This window comes from Nicotiana sylvestris, chromosome 8 (assembly GCF_000393655.2).
Source record: "Nicotiana sylvestris chromosome 8, ASM39365v2, whole genome shotgun sequence".
Classification (NCBI taxonomy): domain Eukaryota; kingdom Viridiplantae; phylum Streptophyta; class Magnoliopsida; order Solanales; family Solanaceae; genus Nicotiana; species Nicotiana sylvestris.
This window is the reverse complement of record NC_091064.1, coordinates 66,192,955-66,211,007: the sequence shown is the minus strand read 5'-3', so window position 1 is coordinate 66,211,007 and position 18,053 is coordinate 66,192,955. Positions and strand designations below refer to the sequence as shown.

The window sequence follows — 18,053 nt, the reverse complement described above, 5'->3', positions numbered from 1 at the left end:
TATCCTTTTTGAGTTTGCATCTTTAGACACTTCTGGCCATATCGGTTGTTTTTGCAAAATGGGTCATTTCTGCAAATTAATTTTGGGGCATGATTATTGGGAGTTTGAATCCATATAAGCCTTAGTGAGGTATTTCCATATCTGAGTAGTCACTCTTGTTGAGTTTGCACTTCTAATCGCTCTTGGCCACGTAGGTTAATTTTCAAAAATAGCCCAATCGTGTCTTGCATGTGTCCAATAGGAGGTGTTGTGGCATCGCATAATGTCTTGAGTCACTAACTCTATTTGCTCTTATTTTACTCATTCAGGTATGGATCAATGTACCAGAGCTCGATCATGACAGATTCCCATGGACCCTCTTAGTTGCATTTAGGAGTTGTTTAAGCAGATATTTTTTTATGTTTTGAGTCTGTCATTCATGGTGTCTTTTACTTTCTAGTCTTGTACAGTAGTATTAAGTCTTTTAGGTGGTGTCATAATTTGTCGTAATCTAGTTCAGTTTGTTGAGTCTTTTGTTATCATACTTCCTACGATGTATTTGAAAATCAAAAAAAAGTTATAAATAAAAATTCAAAAAGATTTTTGTTTTTATTTTATTTTGTCCATTACTTTTTCAGAATTACGCTTGGTCTGATTCATGTGGAACATGATACGTAGGCAACCTAGATAGGGTTCGATCGAATCGTTTTGAAATTAAAAGAGAAAAAGAAAAAATAGAATGAAGTTGTGGGACGTGAGAGGTGAGAGAAAGAAAATAGTGACAATTAGACAGAAAAGTGAGGACGGAAAATGAGCAAGCCAAGAAGTGCTAGAAAAGAAAGAAAACATAAGATTGAAATGAACAAAATTGGGATGATGCCAAATGACCTTGTGACCCTTGAAGTCATTCTAGAACCGTTAATTTTTTCTAGGGGAATTGCACGCAATGTGATATTTCTATCTAATAAATGCCCTAACGCTAATATGTTGGCTTTGTTTTGCTCCTCTTTGGTACTTTAATTGTTATCATAACAGAAGGTGGGATTTTGTGGCATTCCAACGAGTCATTCGTACAACACAAGGTCAAAGAGCAAGGTAGCCATGTCTAGAAAAGACTTGGACACAGGTGTTGTCGATCCGCCTAAGGAGATTGTTGAATCAGAACTGAGTTGAAAGAAGAGGTCCTAAGGCTGAAAGGACAGATGGCCGAAATGTACCAATCTTGGATTAGTAGGCGTCCTCCACCATTATTTCCCACTAACTATAGTGAAAGCCTCATCATCATTCCGTCACTGTCACAAATCCAGATTCCCACTACTGTTGATATCTTCCCACAACCTTTTCACACTCCACCCCCCAAAAGCACCTCTTATCCCGCTCCTTTGACCACTCATGTTTCTGTAGCTCTTCCACCACCTATTATTCCTCGATCCTCTAGCGCGATTGTGTTTAAAGTCCCCGATGCCTAACACTATGTTCTAGAACCAACTTTTAAGGCCTTGGATCCATACTCTTACGCTCCTCAATCTGAGCCTCCCGATAAAACTGAAAAACTTGCTAAGATAGTGGATCAAGATGAGATATCCTGGAAGGTCAAAATCTTAGAGTAGGCTTTAAGAAACGTGCAGGGGATAGAGAACCAGGTGAGCGTGTCTTACAAAGATTTGTGCTTGTTTCCTGATGTCCAACTGTCTGCTGAGTTTATGATGCCAAAGTTTGATTTCTTTGACGGACATGGAGATCCCGTGGCCCATTTGAGAGGCTACTGCATTAAGATGAGAGGCGCCGGTGGAAAGGACAAATTATTGATGGTGTATTTTAGTTAGAGTCTGAGTGGGGAAGCTCAAGAGTGGTACACCCGCCAGAATACTAGCAGGTGGTACACATAGGATGATATGGCTTAGGCTTTTTCCCGATATTTTCAGTATAATATAGAAATTGTCCCGGATCGCATATCCCTCACCAATAGGGAAAATAGGCCTAATGAAAGCTTTAGGAATGCAGGCTCAAATGGAGAGAGCAAGCTGCCCGAGTCAATCCCCTGATGGAAGAATCCAATGGTTGAGTACTTTCTTTAGGCTCAAGAGCCTACTTACTTTGGGCATTTGATCTCGGATGTGGATAAGCCTTTTAATGATGTGGTAAAAATGGGAGAAAGGGTAGAAGATAGGCTGAAGTCAAGCAAGATCATGAGCTATTCTGCCTTAAAAGCCACAATACAAGCAATTCAGAACGACACAAGAAGCTTGTCGGGTCAGAAGAAAAAGGATGATGTTGTCATGGTTGTCTTAGGATCACAACATGGCCCAACGGTTTCGCCTCACCAATACACTCAGCCTCTACCCCGACCCCAACATCAAACCCATCCATGAGCTCCACATAATCCACCTCAGTATTATCTTCCGAACAACATCCAGTCATTTTTCAACCACTAGGTCACCCCTTATGGTGAGCACTAGCACCGCATAATAATCTTTCGCCTTCACAACATTTTCGAGCACCCAACAACCCTAGGAAATAGGGGCATAGAGGGGAACAAAGGCAAAGAAATAGTTTCACGCTAATCGGGGAATCCTAAAAAAGCTTATTTGAAAAGTTAAAACAATCTGGCCTGATTGAGCCGCTCCTCGGGTATACTTCGGACCCATATGCAGGTTTTGATCCTACTATACGGTGCATGTACTAGTCTAATATCCAAGGTCATAGCATTGAAGATTATCGTGCTTTGAAAAGGGAAATAGAAAGAATGATTCAAGAAGGGATAATTGTGATCCAGGACAGTGACACCCAAAATATAGCACATAATCCATTACTTGCACATGATGATGCACATTTTGTGGGGAAGTTGTGTGGAAACAGGGAGTATGAGAATCCTCTTGGAAACTTGCTGAATGAAGTTAATGATATTGAAATTGGTGAAGGTTCCAGTAATTTTGATGTGCAACAGTGGCTAAGATGTCGAGCTTGATAATTGGAAAGACACTCCTTTCTTGGTTAGCCAAGGAGGAGTTTTGGTAGTTTATTTTTTGTCATTTCTGTTATTTGGGTTATTCTCGGGTTGTACTCGAGATATTATCTTGTGGCCCAAACCCTTCTTCTTCTTATTTTTGCCTGGTTCGTTTAGTTGTAGTAACTCGTCTAGTGTTATCTAGGATTGTTCCATGGTTGTAACCCATGTCTATTTCTTCTTTTGTTCAAACCTTTTTCACTATCTGTCTAATGCAATCTCTTATTTTCTGGTAGTTCTAGTTAGTTTTTGTTTAGGTCACTTTTCTTTTTATAGTTCTTTTCCTAGTGACATGACATGCATGCATAGTTCCCAGCCTGGTCTTGAAAGTTAGTTTAATCATAAAGCAATGACATAGTTTTTAATATGATAAAAGGATGTATTTGAGGAAACAAGTAAAGATTCACGAATTATGAGATAACCTGAAGCTTGAATTGAGTGATACTGAGGCAGTTAGTCTAGGAAATCAAGAGTTGATAAGAGCATACAACATGGGAATGCCTCTCAAGTAGTTTGAGGTAGATCAGTCAGTGTTGTAATGCATTCTTCCACATCGAGATAAGGTTGAGTCAAGTCTGCTTCGAACCGACGAGGGTTAATCATCGGGACAAAGGTATTGCCCATTGGCACTTGTGTTTGTATTGATACCATCAATAAATACTATGTACGATTTCTTTGCTTATCTTCAATTGCATGTTTGTACTTGGCATTTTTAAAGTTTGGTATGACGAAGGCATTTTATTCTGCTACTCAAACACTTGTATCTTTTGCTACCCCTTTTGAGCCTTAATTTATTTTGTTTCATACCCCTCTTTTGGAATCAGATATAGAGTTAGGAACTAGAAAAGAAAAGGAAAAAAGAGAAAAATAAGAAAAAGAAAAGAAAAGAGAAACAGAAGAAAAAGAGAAGAAAAGAAAAAAAAGAGAAAAAGAAAGAAAAGGAAAAGAAAAACAACAAAATAATCGAACTTTGTGTTGGAACTACGTTCAACCTAATTCCTTCTAAGGATATGTAGGCAACCTTACTCTGAGGTTCGGTCCCATCAAAGCAAAAATCCAAAAAGAAAATCTCCATACTCTAAGAAACTGGGGTAGAGGTTTTAATTTTAGCCAAAAGAACTGATTCCAAAAGTTGTAATTTTGAACCCTCTCATCTTAAATTATTTTGAACCTTCATACAACCCTTTCTTTCCAACCCCGTCTAAAAACCTTTATTACGGTCCAAAGAAAGACATTCCAACCAATCTTTGAGGATGCCAAATCAAGTGTGTGGTGAAAGTATAATCTTCTTGCATCATGTGTAATACCTTTGCTCTTAGCACAAAGAGAGAAAATGATAAAATGAGAGAGTCTTATCGATGAAAACCCTCATGGTCACCGTAAGGTGACGGTGAGTTGATAAAAAGAGAAAAATGAGAGAGGCTTGATGGTGAAAACCCTTTAAGGCACTACAAGTCGACTGAGGATTGTGGATCAGATAGGACAATTGAAGTGTTGAAGCCCAGTTTCACAACTTAGAGGCATAAAAAGAGTTGTAGATTAGACTCGCTTGACAGATCAGGTCGCTTAATCCAAAATGCATGTCATGGTCAGTGGAAATGGCCTTCAAATCCGATTAGTGTTTACTTTGTTTTTTTTCCTGGGTAAAAGTTTTTTCTTGTTAGATACCATCTCTTTTCGTTTTTCTCCTTATTTTGTTCCTCTTGTTTTGTTTGAGTCCCTCTTGAGTTTGCTTTTGTCGAAACAAGTGAAAAATGACTTCAAAATCTGCTACCAGCTTTTTAATCACACAAAGCCGAGTCTGGAAAGCATATCAAAATGGCATAAGACACAGGAGAATAGTGTGGGCACTGAGTTGGTGATAGTAGATGTTCTTTGGGATTGATGTAAAATGCAAAGATTTGGTGAATGCTAGAACATGAGTGCAATGCATCAGGCATAAGGTATTGGACTTGAACGAATCAAGAATATTTCTTGCAATAAGAGTTGTCCAGAAAAGCGGTCGACCGATAACAAGCATTGTCTTCCAAGTTGAAGTCTAAGTTGATCGTGACAAGTGCAAGAGAAATCACCCTCGAAGTCAAGGCCACAAATTAACCACCACGTTTTAAACTCACAAGTTTTATTTGTCTGAAATAAGGATAAAGGCTATGTTCATATCAAAACGTGAATTTTTCAGGTGTAATGCCCCAATTCTGCTTACGCAAAGGCAATTGAGAAGATCACACATCACCCCTAGGAGACGCACTTCGTAGTTTGGGTCTTTCAGGTTATATTTTTTTTAGGAGACGCACTTCCTAAATTGATATTTCATCCCTAAGAGACGCACTTCTTAGTTTTGGGTCATTTAAGTTCATTCCTAGGAGATGCACTTCCTAGTTTGAGTCATTGAAGTTTTACCCCTAGGAGACGTACTTCCTAGTCTGGGTCTTTTAGGTTATATTTTTTGTTTTAGGATATGCACTTCCTAAATTGAGATTTTACCTCTAGGAGAAGCACTTCCTAGTTTGGATCATTTGAGTTCATTTCTAGGAAACGCACTTCCTAGTTTAGGTCATTTGAGTTCATTTCCAGGAGACGCACTTCCTAGTTTGGGTCATTTAAGTTCATCTCTAGGAGACACACTTCTTAGTTTGAGTCATTGATGTTTACCCCTAGGAGATGCACTTTCTAGTTTGGGTTTTTCAAATTATACTTTTATTTTAGGAGATGCACTTCCTAAATTGAGATTTTACCCCTAGGAGATGCACTTCCTAGTTTTGGGTCATTTAAGTTCATTCCTAGAAGACACATTTCCTAGTTTGAGTTATTGAAGTTGCACCCCTAGGAGATGCACTTCCTAGTTTGGATCTTTCAGGTTACATTGTTTAGGAGACACACTTCCTAAATTGAGATTTTACCCTTAGGAGATGCACGTCCTAGTTTGGGTCATTTAAGTTCATTCATAGAAGACGCACTTCCTAGTTTGATTCATTGAAGTTTCACCCCTAGGAGACGCACTTCCTATTCTGGGTCTTTTAAGTTATATTTTTGTTTTAGGAGACACACTTCCTAAATTGAAATTTTACCCCTAGGAGACGCACTTCCTAGTTTTGGGTCATTTAAGTTCATTCCCAGGAGACACACTTCCTAGTTTGAGTCATTTAAGTTTCACCCCTAAGAAACACACTTCCAAGTCTAGGTCTTTCAGGTTATACTGTTTAGGAGACTCACTTCCTAAATTGAGATTTCACCCTTAGGAGACACACTTCCTAGTTTGAGTCATTCAAGTTTTTCTCCTAGGAGATGCACTTCTTAGTTTTGTTCATTCAAGTTTCATCCCTATGAGACGCACTTCCTAGTTTGGTTCATTCTAGTTTTATCCCTAGGAGACGCACTTCCTAGTTTGAGTCATTTGAGTTCATCCCTAGGAGACGCACATCCCAGTCAGGTCTTTAGTTTTACTCTCATCATTGCATCAATAGCATAGGTGATTTACAGTTTTGCTAACAACTCACAAATCTTCCTAGTGAAAACTGGGGCAGAAAATTTTGTCTGTTTTGTTGTTTTGGTTGCATGCACCCACCTAGAAAATGAGGGAAGTCATTTTAGAATTCAATTCAAGTTAGAATAAGCAGAAGCTCCCCTCAAGAATGCGAGTCAACAGTCCGTGATGTCCAAAAGAAGAAGTCTCAATGCAGAATGAAAGAAAAAAAAGTAAATCTAAATGTAGAAGCAGATGAAAGATGTGAACTGCTCAAGACATGGTCGAAGTCACGAGCACTGCATGTCCAGTCTTGATCCGGTGAAGTTATGGAAAAATGAATTAGCACCTGCAACTAGAAAACATCAAGGTTCAAATCAAAAGTATGCATGAAGAACCATTCAAGACTCAAGATCAAGCTTCAGTAGGATTATAGATAGGAATCTTGTAACTCATAGCTGATAGGCTTGCTTAGTTCTTTTAGATTTTGATTTGATGTAATAACAAGACCACGGATCGGAACCTCGACGGCACCTCAATCGGCTCTCCACCTCAGTATACTCCATCACCCTTCTCAATTTTGAACTACACGTGGCATGATTCCTTTATAGCCAAGGATATGTAGGCAGCTCAGATATCAGGGCTCAGATACATTCTCCTTTCTTTTATTTTTTTGCCTCTCTAAATAAGGGTCGGGTCAAAAAAATATGTCTCGTCGTTCTTTGTCTGAAAACTGTTCGTGTTTCCAGTTAAAGAGGGGCAGTTGTAGATATATAATTTTTGACCCTCCTAGAGATTTTACACATGTTAGCATTCAAATAGTTAGTTTAGGTCTAATATCTTTATTTTATCTAGTTTTGACTCTTTTACTTTATTTTATAACAAAAATAAAAATTACAAAAATATTTTCACTTTGTTTTCAAGAATATCAGTATTTTTGGGTAGTAAGATTATTTGAATTTTGCGATGATTTTAATTTAATCCTATTTTTATTTTTTATTCTTATTTTTATTTTTTAGTATGATATTTGAAAAAATACCAAAAATAGTTTGTTTTAGCGGTTAGTTTTATTTTAATAATTATTTCTACTTAAGTAGGATTAATTAGTATATGTGGGTAGTTTTTTATTCTTGTTCAATGAGAAAGAATTAAATTTAGGCTAAAATAATCCATTCTTATGCCAATTTTTGAAATTTTCCCTTAGCCCATACCTCTCACTTCACTAAAAAGAGACCTAATTCTTAACCTAGGACCCCTCTTCTTCACCCTTGCAAGAAAAAAAAAAGCAGTCATCTCTCACACACAAGAAAACCCTAGGACCACTCTTCTTCTTCTCTAACCTAGACACCCTAGGAACACACTCCCTAATTCCCCATGACCTAGCTGCTACCCCGCCAAAAAACTTGCCGGAAAAAGAATGGCCTCCATCCCCTGAACCACCAAGCCGCCGGCAAACCAGTGGCCTTACCCCCATCCCCAGTTGTCGACCTCTCCTACACAAAGAACCGCCGCCAGTAGCAACCTGGTGTGAGATTGTGATCGAACTTTCTTGTTGCTCAAGCTGCTCAACATATCTTTGATTTGTTCTTCTTCATTAAACTCCCAAAGTGATTCAAATTTGGTTAGCTTCTCAAGTCAAGCAAAGTTTCCCGTGAACCTTTCGATTCTTCGAGGTGTCCTGTTTGCGGCGCTTGGTCAATAGTGTTTCTAGTTCAATTGAGGTCCGATCTAGCTTTCGTCGCTCGTTTTTCAGTCTTGTGCTACCAAACATTTGGGTTTAAAGGTCCAATCCATTTTCTCTTCCCATAAATTCCTTAATTTTATTATGTGATTTTTGTTCGATATGCTTTAATTGTCTGTTCATTAGTCTGTTAGTTTGATTTGTTTGTTTCATTTTGTTTGAAATTAGTTTAAAATCTTTAAGAATTTGCTATTTTATGAATTCCTAATTGTATAGTGAAGTTAGATTAGGAAGAGCAATGATAAATGTGACATAGGGAGTTTAACAGTGTTAAAGACCAACGAAACAGATTGCTACACTTTTGTTCTCTTAGTTATTTAACCGTTAGCGGCATGTTTAGGCCGTCAAATTTGGGTAGGCAAACTTTTAGGACTTTCGTATTTTAATTTCTTTTGAGGCGAGATGTCGTTTCTTTTAGTTTATTATCCGGGGAATGCCCCGCAAAATTTGTATATATTTTTATCCGGGGTATGCCCCGAAGTATTTGTATTTGGAGGCCGAAAGTAGAACTCGTAGTTTTTCAATATTCATTTTCATTTTTCTTTTATTAGGTGGGAATGACCTCCAGCCTCTTGTGTGTTTATTTTTCTTTTCTATATTTATTTTTACCTCAATTTGAATATTTTAAATGCCAACTAGATCGAGTACGCAACCGTGACTTTCACGAGACTCGGGGAATGCTAACACCTTCTCCCTGAGTCAAATAAACCCCCTTATCTAGAACTCTGGTGCAAACTGGTTTAAGGGTCAAATGTGTTTTGAAAGAAAATTGTTATTTTAAAAACGGTGACCTGGCACACCGAAACCAAATGTCAGGTGGCGACTCTGAAAATCCTTTAAAACACCAATTTTGTCACCTTTCAATATTGAAAACCCTTTTTGATCTTTATAAAATCTTTTTATTATTTATAAGAGGGTTAAGTGAGGTAAAAAAAAGGGTCTGACAGTAATATGTTGATCACTGATGGCAGTGACTGTAGTAGTGTTGTAAGAATTCAAAAAACACCAAACGTAGCCAATATTATTGCAACAACAGTGTTGGAAACCTAATAATTTCTTATAACCATTTAATTTTTCTTTTGAGACAAAAGGTTCAAAGATAGACACATATTGAGTGTTGTTGATGTTAATTAGTTTCTTTAGCCTGTAAATGGCTTTTAGGATCTAACTCCCCTAATATTTCAAAATAGAGCATTAACCATTGAGATCATCTGGGGGTTGTCTTCCTTTTAATTCTCATTGAAGGTTGAGTTATGTTCTTGTATCTTTTGCTATTTTTCTGGTTTCACTTCTTTCTCTCCTTGTATTCTGTTATTGATCTTCTATAATGGTATGGGAATATTGATCTTCTTTCTCAATTCTTGCTGTTTGTTCATCTGTTATGCTCCTTGCAAGCTATCAGAAATGTCATTTTCTTGATTAATATAGTTGCATTCTTTCTTGTTTTCATATAAGTGCACTACCAGTTGAAGCCCCGGTAGATTCCTTATTTCTATTGGGACAGTAGAAGAACTGGGTTCACCACCCTGCTCTTGACTGTGTATCCCCTCAGTTTTGTCTTCTTGATTGGTTTGTATAAGGCTATTTTTCAAATGTTAATCCTCTGGTCTATTAAGCTCATTTAATTCATCATATGTAACCTTGTTGATATTCTCATCTGTTTGTTCCTGTTGACAGGTGTTGTTTTTGTTGAGGGGCTAAGGATACTTTCTTCAATGGATTGCCTAGTAAAGTCATTTTTCTATGATGTTGAGACATATCCTTCTCTTCTTTTGCTGTTAGCCGGCTTGAACACAACTTTACTCTTTTTTGGCATTTTCTCAGTCTTCTTCTGATCTTCTTCTTTCTATTCTTTTTGTTTTTGCAATTGACCTCTTTATTTTGTTGTTTTTGTGTGATTTCTGGAGTCAGCAGATTTTGAGGTTTTTCATTACTGCTCACATTAGCCTTGCTCCCCTCTTGTTCAATGGTTAACTGATTGTCATTTCCTTGATTCTGAGTCTCTTTTTCTTCTTCTTTATTTTCAGTTTTTTTTTCTAGAGCTCTGCAATTGATCATGTAATGACCAATTTTCCTATAGTGTTTACAATATTTTGGTACTCCTTCATACTCCAGTTTTTGAGTGTATCCTTTGAGAGGAGAATCCTCATGATCTTTGCCAACAAATATACTTTGAGGTAGTGGCTTCAACAGGTCCACTTCAACTTAATTTTAGCCATGCTTGGCGTTGTTCTTCCCATAGTTGCAGCATCCAAAGCTAGAGGTATTCCGACTGAGCTTAGAAGTTGTTTAACATAATGTCAATCATGCATATGGAATGGCAAACCAGGCAAGAGAACCCACACAGGAGCCACATGAAAGTCTTCCTCTGGCTTGAAATCTGGAGACCATTTTTGCAATCACATTTGCATACCATCAATTTCAATGACCCTCCAAAACCAAACTGTTTTACAATCATCCTCATTAAATAGGTCAATAAAAACATTATGGTTATCATAAACCCAATTCTCACCAACTCCTTAAGAGGAACAATTTCCTTGAATCTTGACCTAATTCTATTAATTTGGGGGCGGGGTCTTAGGAATCGACCCACAATCGTAAATTTGCAAGATTCATCCATTATACCATAGTAATCAGAGGCTTTGAAGATGCTAACAGGCATACTAATGTGAGTAGTGTGTCTGGCTCTCGCCTTTTCTTTTTCTTTCTTGAGATCGACTGTCGAAGAACTTGAGGGGGTTGAAGTTTTATCCGCATAAGAGATTTTTCCAGCGGGGTTTCCTTGCATGTGAGAAGAATCATCTTTAGATTGTTGTTGCCCTTCCAGACGCGCCGGTTGGAGGCATCCCGGCGGCTCCATCTGGTGGCGCGTGGACCAGACTCGTTTAGAAAATAGTCGTTAGAGAGATGTCTTTGATAAGAGAGAAGAGAGAGTTACTGATACTACTTCTATACATCAAAAATTAACCCGTGACTTACTAGTCACAGGAATAATTTTACCAGTATAAAAGATTTAATACGGTATGGTAAGACTTGAATCTAGGATTTCCCACCAGCTCTAATATCATATTAGTAAATTGTGTGACCACACAATTATTTAATTATATTTTCAAACATAGGCAAACCATATACCACCTCATGCGATCAAAAGAAAAAGCACCAAAGAAGAAATCGCTAATGCTCGTGCTTCGTTGTCCACGTAAATATTATTCAATTTTTCATTTATCATCAATATTATAAGTCCAACAATTTGATGTCATGAAATAAAATATAAACTCAAGGTTATTACATATAAGTAGACGATAGAGAGAATAAAACCATGACAAATAATGCAGCTTTCGTGAGCTTTTATACTTTGACTGGACCAACAAATATAAATGCTACTAAGTGATTAAACCTACATAAATATAGTTCATTGCCAGAAATATCACGTTCCTCATCAGACGCGGAGCCAAGATATCTACTTTGTGAGTTACGAATTGTAGAACGACAATTTCAAGTGTTAACAACTAAGTTCTAAATTTGATATGTATACATATTTAATAAAATTCTTAATACAAATACATTGTTGGAACAAAAATAAGTGCGTTCAACGGAACCCGACACACAAATAATTAGCTTCCTTGTTCCTCACAAAGGCAAATGTGTGTATATGGAGATAGATATATAATAAGTAGGTGGTACTTTAGAAAGAGGAGAAACAATCATTTTCAGAAGAGTTTGAATCATCACAAGGAGAATGGTTGTGTCTACCTTCATAGGTTGTTATTACCATACGACAATCTTCTGAAAGTCGTTCAACTCTCTTCTTTACTCGACAATTGCTATGTGTACATCTGTAGTAACTCCTGCAATATATAATTAATTTGTTTACCAAGAATATACTCTGTTAATAAAAGTACACGGTATTTTTGCTGATGAGACACCCCATAAAATTAATGAAATTATTGGCAAAACCCGTACACAGAGTTTTTGCTACTAAATACTAAACAGGAACATTTACATACTAAATAATATCATCTGACTAATTAATGTAAGACACTCAAATTAATTACTTACCTAGTTTGTAGATGTCTCATCAGAGAAGTTAAAATTGAATTGAAACCAATTCAATTTTAAACTAAAACTCATAAGTCATAATCTCTCTTTATTCTAACTGGGCCAGAAAACAAAACGAAGAGCGACAAAGAGCTTATTTTTGCAATTAAATCTTTTAGCAGAAAAATTAAAGGGAATTTATTATTCGGCAATAAGTCCAACCTTTGAAACGTTAAGGCATAAGCAGAAGCATATTCTTGATATGTCAAAACACTGTTAAAATAAACCCTACGGAGTATATAATATCTAGTACACTCAATTAAAGATATGCTACTTATTTATGGAGGTAATCCTATTATCAATGTGGAAGCTTATTAGCTTATAAAAAAAGAATTCAATCGCACTTAAGGGGGTGTATTGAAAAAATATAATTATGTAAACAAAAATGTACCATCTCTAATAACTTGAGCTTTTAGATGAGATTATGCAATGATAAATATAATTAAGTAAATAAAAATGTACCATCTTTAATAGTGTGAGGTGAACTTTTAGATAGGATTATGAGATGATCACATGATTCAACAAGCACAATTTGTATTGCATTTGAATGCATGAACATCTTGGTTAAATAGAAAAATATTCAGTTTGACTTTTATTTTTCAGAATTACTATTTTGGTGGCTAGTTTGAGATGTTGGAGAGAGCATAAACGAGACCTACCCCTTAACCACCCCCTACCCTCCCAAACACACACAGAAAAGGAAAAAGAAAAAGCCCTTTGTTAGCCCAAAGGATAACTGTGTAGAAATTTGGCTAGCTATTTCAAAGAGGGACTCAAGTTTAATGGATGCATTTTTTTAAATTTTTTTTTTTTTTTTTGCATCAACCCCTAACATGTATATTAATGTCATACAAAATACAAGAAGGGGGACATAAACTAAAACCTCCGCAAGACTTAGTAAAGAAGTAGCAAAAACTGTCCTGAACGTTAAGTAGAAACCTTGATACCATGATGATGTCGAAACTTAAAGATGATGTCAAATTTCCGTTTGGATAATTATGCAAACGTCTCATTATACCCTGATGTAATATTTTATTCAAGTGAAATTTACAAGTTTCAACAAGTCAAATTATATGCTACTAATAGCCTTTCATTATCTAATTGTATGATTGATTGAGCTCATGATTACAAATTTGTAAATTTCCAGTACGGAAGAGAATTATAAATATTTAATTCCTCATAAGAAGTTAATTGGAACTGTTCAATTTTGTAAAGGAAGTAGGGAATATAATGTGTATTTCTCTAGCAATAGTATTTCTTATATACTAACGACAAATTTGTTACTTATTATCTTTTCCTAACTTTTTGTCTTATGCATTCAAAAAGTTTAAGAAGATAATTCAAGAAAATAACTTATCGACTTGTTTGGATAAGAATGTGCGGAGATGTTGCAGCCAAATTATTTTCAGAAATAATCAAGTTGAAGAGAGAAAGCCTAAACTACTTTCTATGGTGAATATATATAGTCATTACTTTAGAAAATGGTTATGGATTAAACTTAGATATGTTGAGAGTGTAAACAATTTTCATATTATCAGTATAACTTATTTTTTATAGCAGGTTGTCTGTTTTATTGCCTAGGTCATTATGTCCAACGGACTTGTACTTGTAGTTATTATTAGGGGTGTACAAACCAAACTGGAAAATCGCACCAAATCGAAAAGTCAAATCAAACCAATTAAAAAACCCGATTATGTTTGGTTTGATTTGGTTTGGTATTGACTAAAAAAATTCGAACCAAACCGACATATAAATATATAATTTATATATATACTTTTAAGACTTTTTCATAGAATTTTCTTTAAAAAATGTCTATAAATATTTAAGATTCTCTTATGGGATGTAATATTTAGTAAAATATGAAGTGCTCTATCTTTATTAACTTTAAATAATGGGTTGTATGATCACTTTCTTATCAAGTGTTAATGAAATGCGTCAATCTCTTTGTTCTTCCATATTCATAGATCTATTACATTCTTATATTTTTGTCGAATTTGAAGTGGTATTTTGATAATTTGAAATGAATATATTATTATATAGGCATCATATTGATTTTATGTTTAATTATTAAATTCAGTTAACCTTGAAAATGTACATCAACGAAAAATTATATATTGTTAGACGACTAAAAAAATGACTATCATATATTACTAAGAAAATTCTTCCATAAGAATATGTTAATAGATCACACGTTTGATAATTTTTTTAATTTTTACTAAACATATATTTGCTTATCAAAAATTTAACCAAGTAAGATTGAAATAATATTTATGTAACAAAAAAATCCAGGAAACCCAAAAAGCCCGGTAAAACCGAACCAATCCAAATCAATATAGTTGGTTTGATTTGGTTGTGATAAAACCGAACCAACCTGGTCCATATACACCCCAAGTTATTATCATTACTTAGGTGACTTGACAGTATACAAGCTTGTTCTTTTCCACCATCAATTATGTCGAAAATAAAAACTCAATGTTTGTTAATTAGGGTAAAGAATTAAGTAAAGATGATTACGTACCTTGGATGAAGGCTATTCTTGACAACTTTTTGACCATACTTTCTCCATTTGTAACCATCATCAAGAACATCAATATCACTCCTTGTTTGGAAACAAAATCTCGGCTCTCTCAACTTTCTTCTCACTTTCACCTTCCCTGAATTCCTCCACCTACATATATAATTAATATTCGAATGAGCTTAACTAATTTTGAAAAATTTATATATATATATATATATATATATATATATATATATATATATATATATATATATATATATATATATATATATATATCTGGTACCAAATAAGTCATATGTTAGTTGTGCATTATGCATAGTGGATCTAGCACTAGTCCCTCGGACTGCAATACATCACACACCACATAATAGTATATTACAAGCACGACGCAACCTTTAGATTTTGATATAAATTGCACAGAGAAGCTTCTCCTGTGTAATGAAAATAAAGTGTATGAGAGAGAGATTAGATTTAGTTCTATTGAATCCCTCTAGAACACTACCTGAAGATTTAGTCCTTGTTTGGTTCGTAAACAAGATTACGCTGGAATATATTATCAAAATTATAACATTAATTTGGATAGATAATATCCAAATTTAATTGATGTTTATTTGTATTAAAAATAAAACTATATAATGCATACTTAAAACACGTGTTTGGCTTTAAACAAGATAAACTTTTGTTTCCAATATTAATATTTGACCTTCTTAGTACGTTTAATCCTCAGAAAATGGCTTTGTAACTGGCAATTTTATCATTTTACTTGTTTTATCCAAGTATAGCTAATCCAATCAAACAAAACACGTATAAAGTAATATCGAATTAATTTTATACCAGGATTATATTTTTATAATTACGGTAACTAAATGAGCCCAAGATTGAGATGTTAATTAAGGCTTCACCACTACAAAATACAAAAACTTTTGCCTCCTACTACCAGATTTCAGCTTAGAATCCCAGTGATTCTTCCCCTTAAACGGGCTCTTTATGGTCAGATTGGACTAGTGACTTCAGATATTAGATAATTAAACCGAAAAAACAAGACATCTTCTTCTCAGAGAGATTTTTTTTTTTTTTTTTTTTTGCTTTTGGGAATTCTCTTGATCGTAAAGATTGAAAGATCATTTTAAATAATTCGTAGAGATAGAGAAAGAGAGAATACCACGAATTGTTACCCTCGTTAGCATTTCCGCTGCAATTTTGGTCAATAACTGCCTTGGGATCCAGTGTTTCCACCTATGTTAAGTTGATCACATAATTAAACAAAGAAAATACTGACAAAAAATATTACTTGAAACCCCAATGCAATAGAAAACACATTTTAAAAAGAAATTTTTGCTTATAGTTTAGATCCAAAAAACCTACCTGGTCGTTATTCCAGGAAGACCTATTGACAAGTTCACCGTTATAAAACCCTAGCGAACTGCTACCGTTAATATTGGTGGCGGTTGGTGGCGTCGCGCTGGCGCCATCAAGAGGAGAAGTTAAAAAACTCAAGACTTGGTTTTGGTGATGTTCAAAGTGATGTACAAATCCCATTTCATGGATATTGGCATGAGGAGTTGAGACTTGTAAATCATAATTATTGTGTAACACCCTTTCTTGATGACCTCGTTCCATTGTCAAGGTTTGACCTTTAAATTACGAGGATAACGTAACTGATCTAATTTCTTTGAACATCTTTCATATTTTCATCATCAATGTCATGTTTTCGTACAACTGGAAAAAATGGAGAAATCTTTCCTTCTCTTCTGGCCTCTTATATTTGTCTGTTGCCAATACACAGTACAAGAGAGAGGAGAGAGAGAGATAATATAAAGTGAAGTTGATGAAGTTGTGGAATAAGAGGTCTTGTTAAGCATTAGATAGAATTTGAAAAAGATGCTATAAGACCAGAGCTTTATAAACCTACAAAGTCTTACAAATTATTTTGTCTTTCAGAATATTTCTGTAAAAAAGTAGTAAAAGATTGCAATAATATAATGCGACAAGAGTTTATGAATACTTTTCGACTTTTTTACATATTTAGTTTGTAAGATCAATTAGACAATCACATTAACTTTTATACACTGATAATGAAAAAACTTTTACACTATCAGGTTATTTATAAGATAATTTATACAGCTAGTTGTCCATAATAAGTGAACCAGTTTTTTTTTTTTTAAAAAAACTTGCTATTGTTGAATTTGACAAAATGTTTGTCCCACATCGGTGGGAAAACAAAAGTTGGGGGGATTTTCCCCCTATAAAAGAAAGCTTAATGTTAAGGATTTAAACACACCTCTCATTTGCCTTCTCATCTGTTTAAGTCATTTGTATCTTCTCTCTTTAGTATTATTTCACTTGTATTTTTGGTGTGGAATAAAATATTGGTTGTGTCCGAGGAGTAGGCAAAATTAGCCGAACCTCGTAAATTCTGGTGTTCCCTTTATTGTTGCTTTGTTGTCTTATTTATTATTTGGTGGCTGTCATAAATTTTGGTATAGTAGTTGTGACTTATTCACACTCTATACATTTGGCTTCCGCAACAATTGGTATCAGAGCCAAGGTACTGTCTAAGTATGCTCTGTGGTTGCAGCATAGTCTGATCTTCCACATCAGAAAAGATTTATCTTGGTAACTGTGTCAAGGTTCTGTCTGAGTATGCTCTGTAGTTGCAGCTTAGTCTGATCTTCTACATCAGAAAGGAAATAATCTTGATTTGTGTCGTCAGCTATTAAATAATATTTGTGTCAAATATGGGAGATAATAAACAAGAAGAATCTACATCAAGTGTCAACAATACGTCATCATTGGCATCTTCGCTTATGACAAGAATTGTGTCAAATGCGAAATTTGCGGTAGAAATTTTTGACGGGTCCGGGCATTTTGGGATGTGGCAAGGCGAGGTTCTAGATGTCCTTTTTCAACAAGGGCTAGATCTGGCCATTGAAGAAAAGAAACCAGATGTTATTGGAGAAGAAGATTGGAAGATTCTCAACCGTGTTGCTTGCGGTACCATTCGATCCTACCTTGCTAGAGAGCAGAAATATCCATACACAAAGGAAACTTCTGCAAGTAGATTATGGAAAGCACTGGAGGATAAATTTTTGAAGAAAAACAGTCAAAATAAATTGTACATGAAGAAGCGATTGTTTCACTTCACCTATGTTCCTGGTACCACGATGAATGAACATATCACCAGTTTCAATAAGTTGGTTACAGATTTGCAAAATATGGATACAACTTATGATGATGGTGACTTGGC

At 35.3% G+C, this 18,053-nt stretch overlaps 1 protein-coding gene across 2 annotated transcripts; it reads right to left on the bottom strand.

Annotated features, from left to right (window-relative positions):
• Positions 1–6,732: 6,732 nt before the first annotated feature.
• LOC104236339 (probable WRKY transcription factor 12) lies at positions 6,733–16,647 on the bottom strand. Of its 2 annotated transcripts, XM_070155458.1 has the most exons (5): positions 16,172–16,647; positions 15,969–16,042; positions 14,807–14,956; positions 11,944–12,038; positions 6,733–6,798 (listed from the first exon to the last, which is right to left on the bottom strand). In XM_070155458.1, the coding sequence occupies exons 1-5, from the start codon at positions 16,424–16,426 to the stop codon at positions 6,740–6,742; spliced, it is 633 nt and encodes a 210-aa protein (XP_070011559.1). In that variant the 5' UTR covers positions 16,427–16,647; the 3' UTR covers positions 6,733–6,739. The 2 variants fall into 2 exon arrangements, with proteins under 2 accessions (XP_070011559.1, XP_009788556.1); XM_009790254.2 differs by lacking the exon at positions 6,733–6,798 and having other exon boundaries at positions 11,771–12,038.
• Between the last annotated feature and the right edge of the window lie 1,406 nt (positions 16,648–18,053).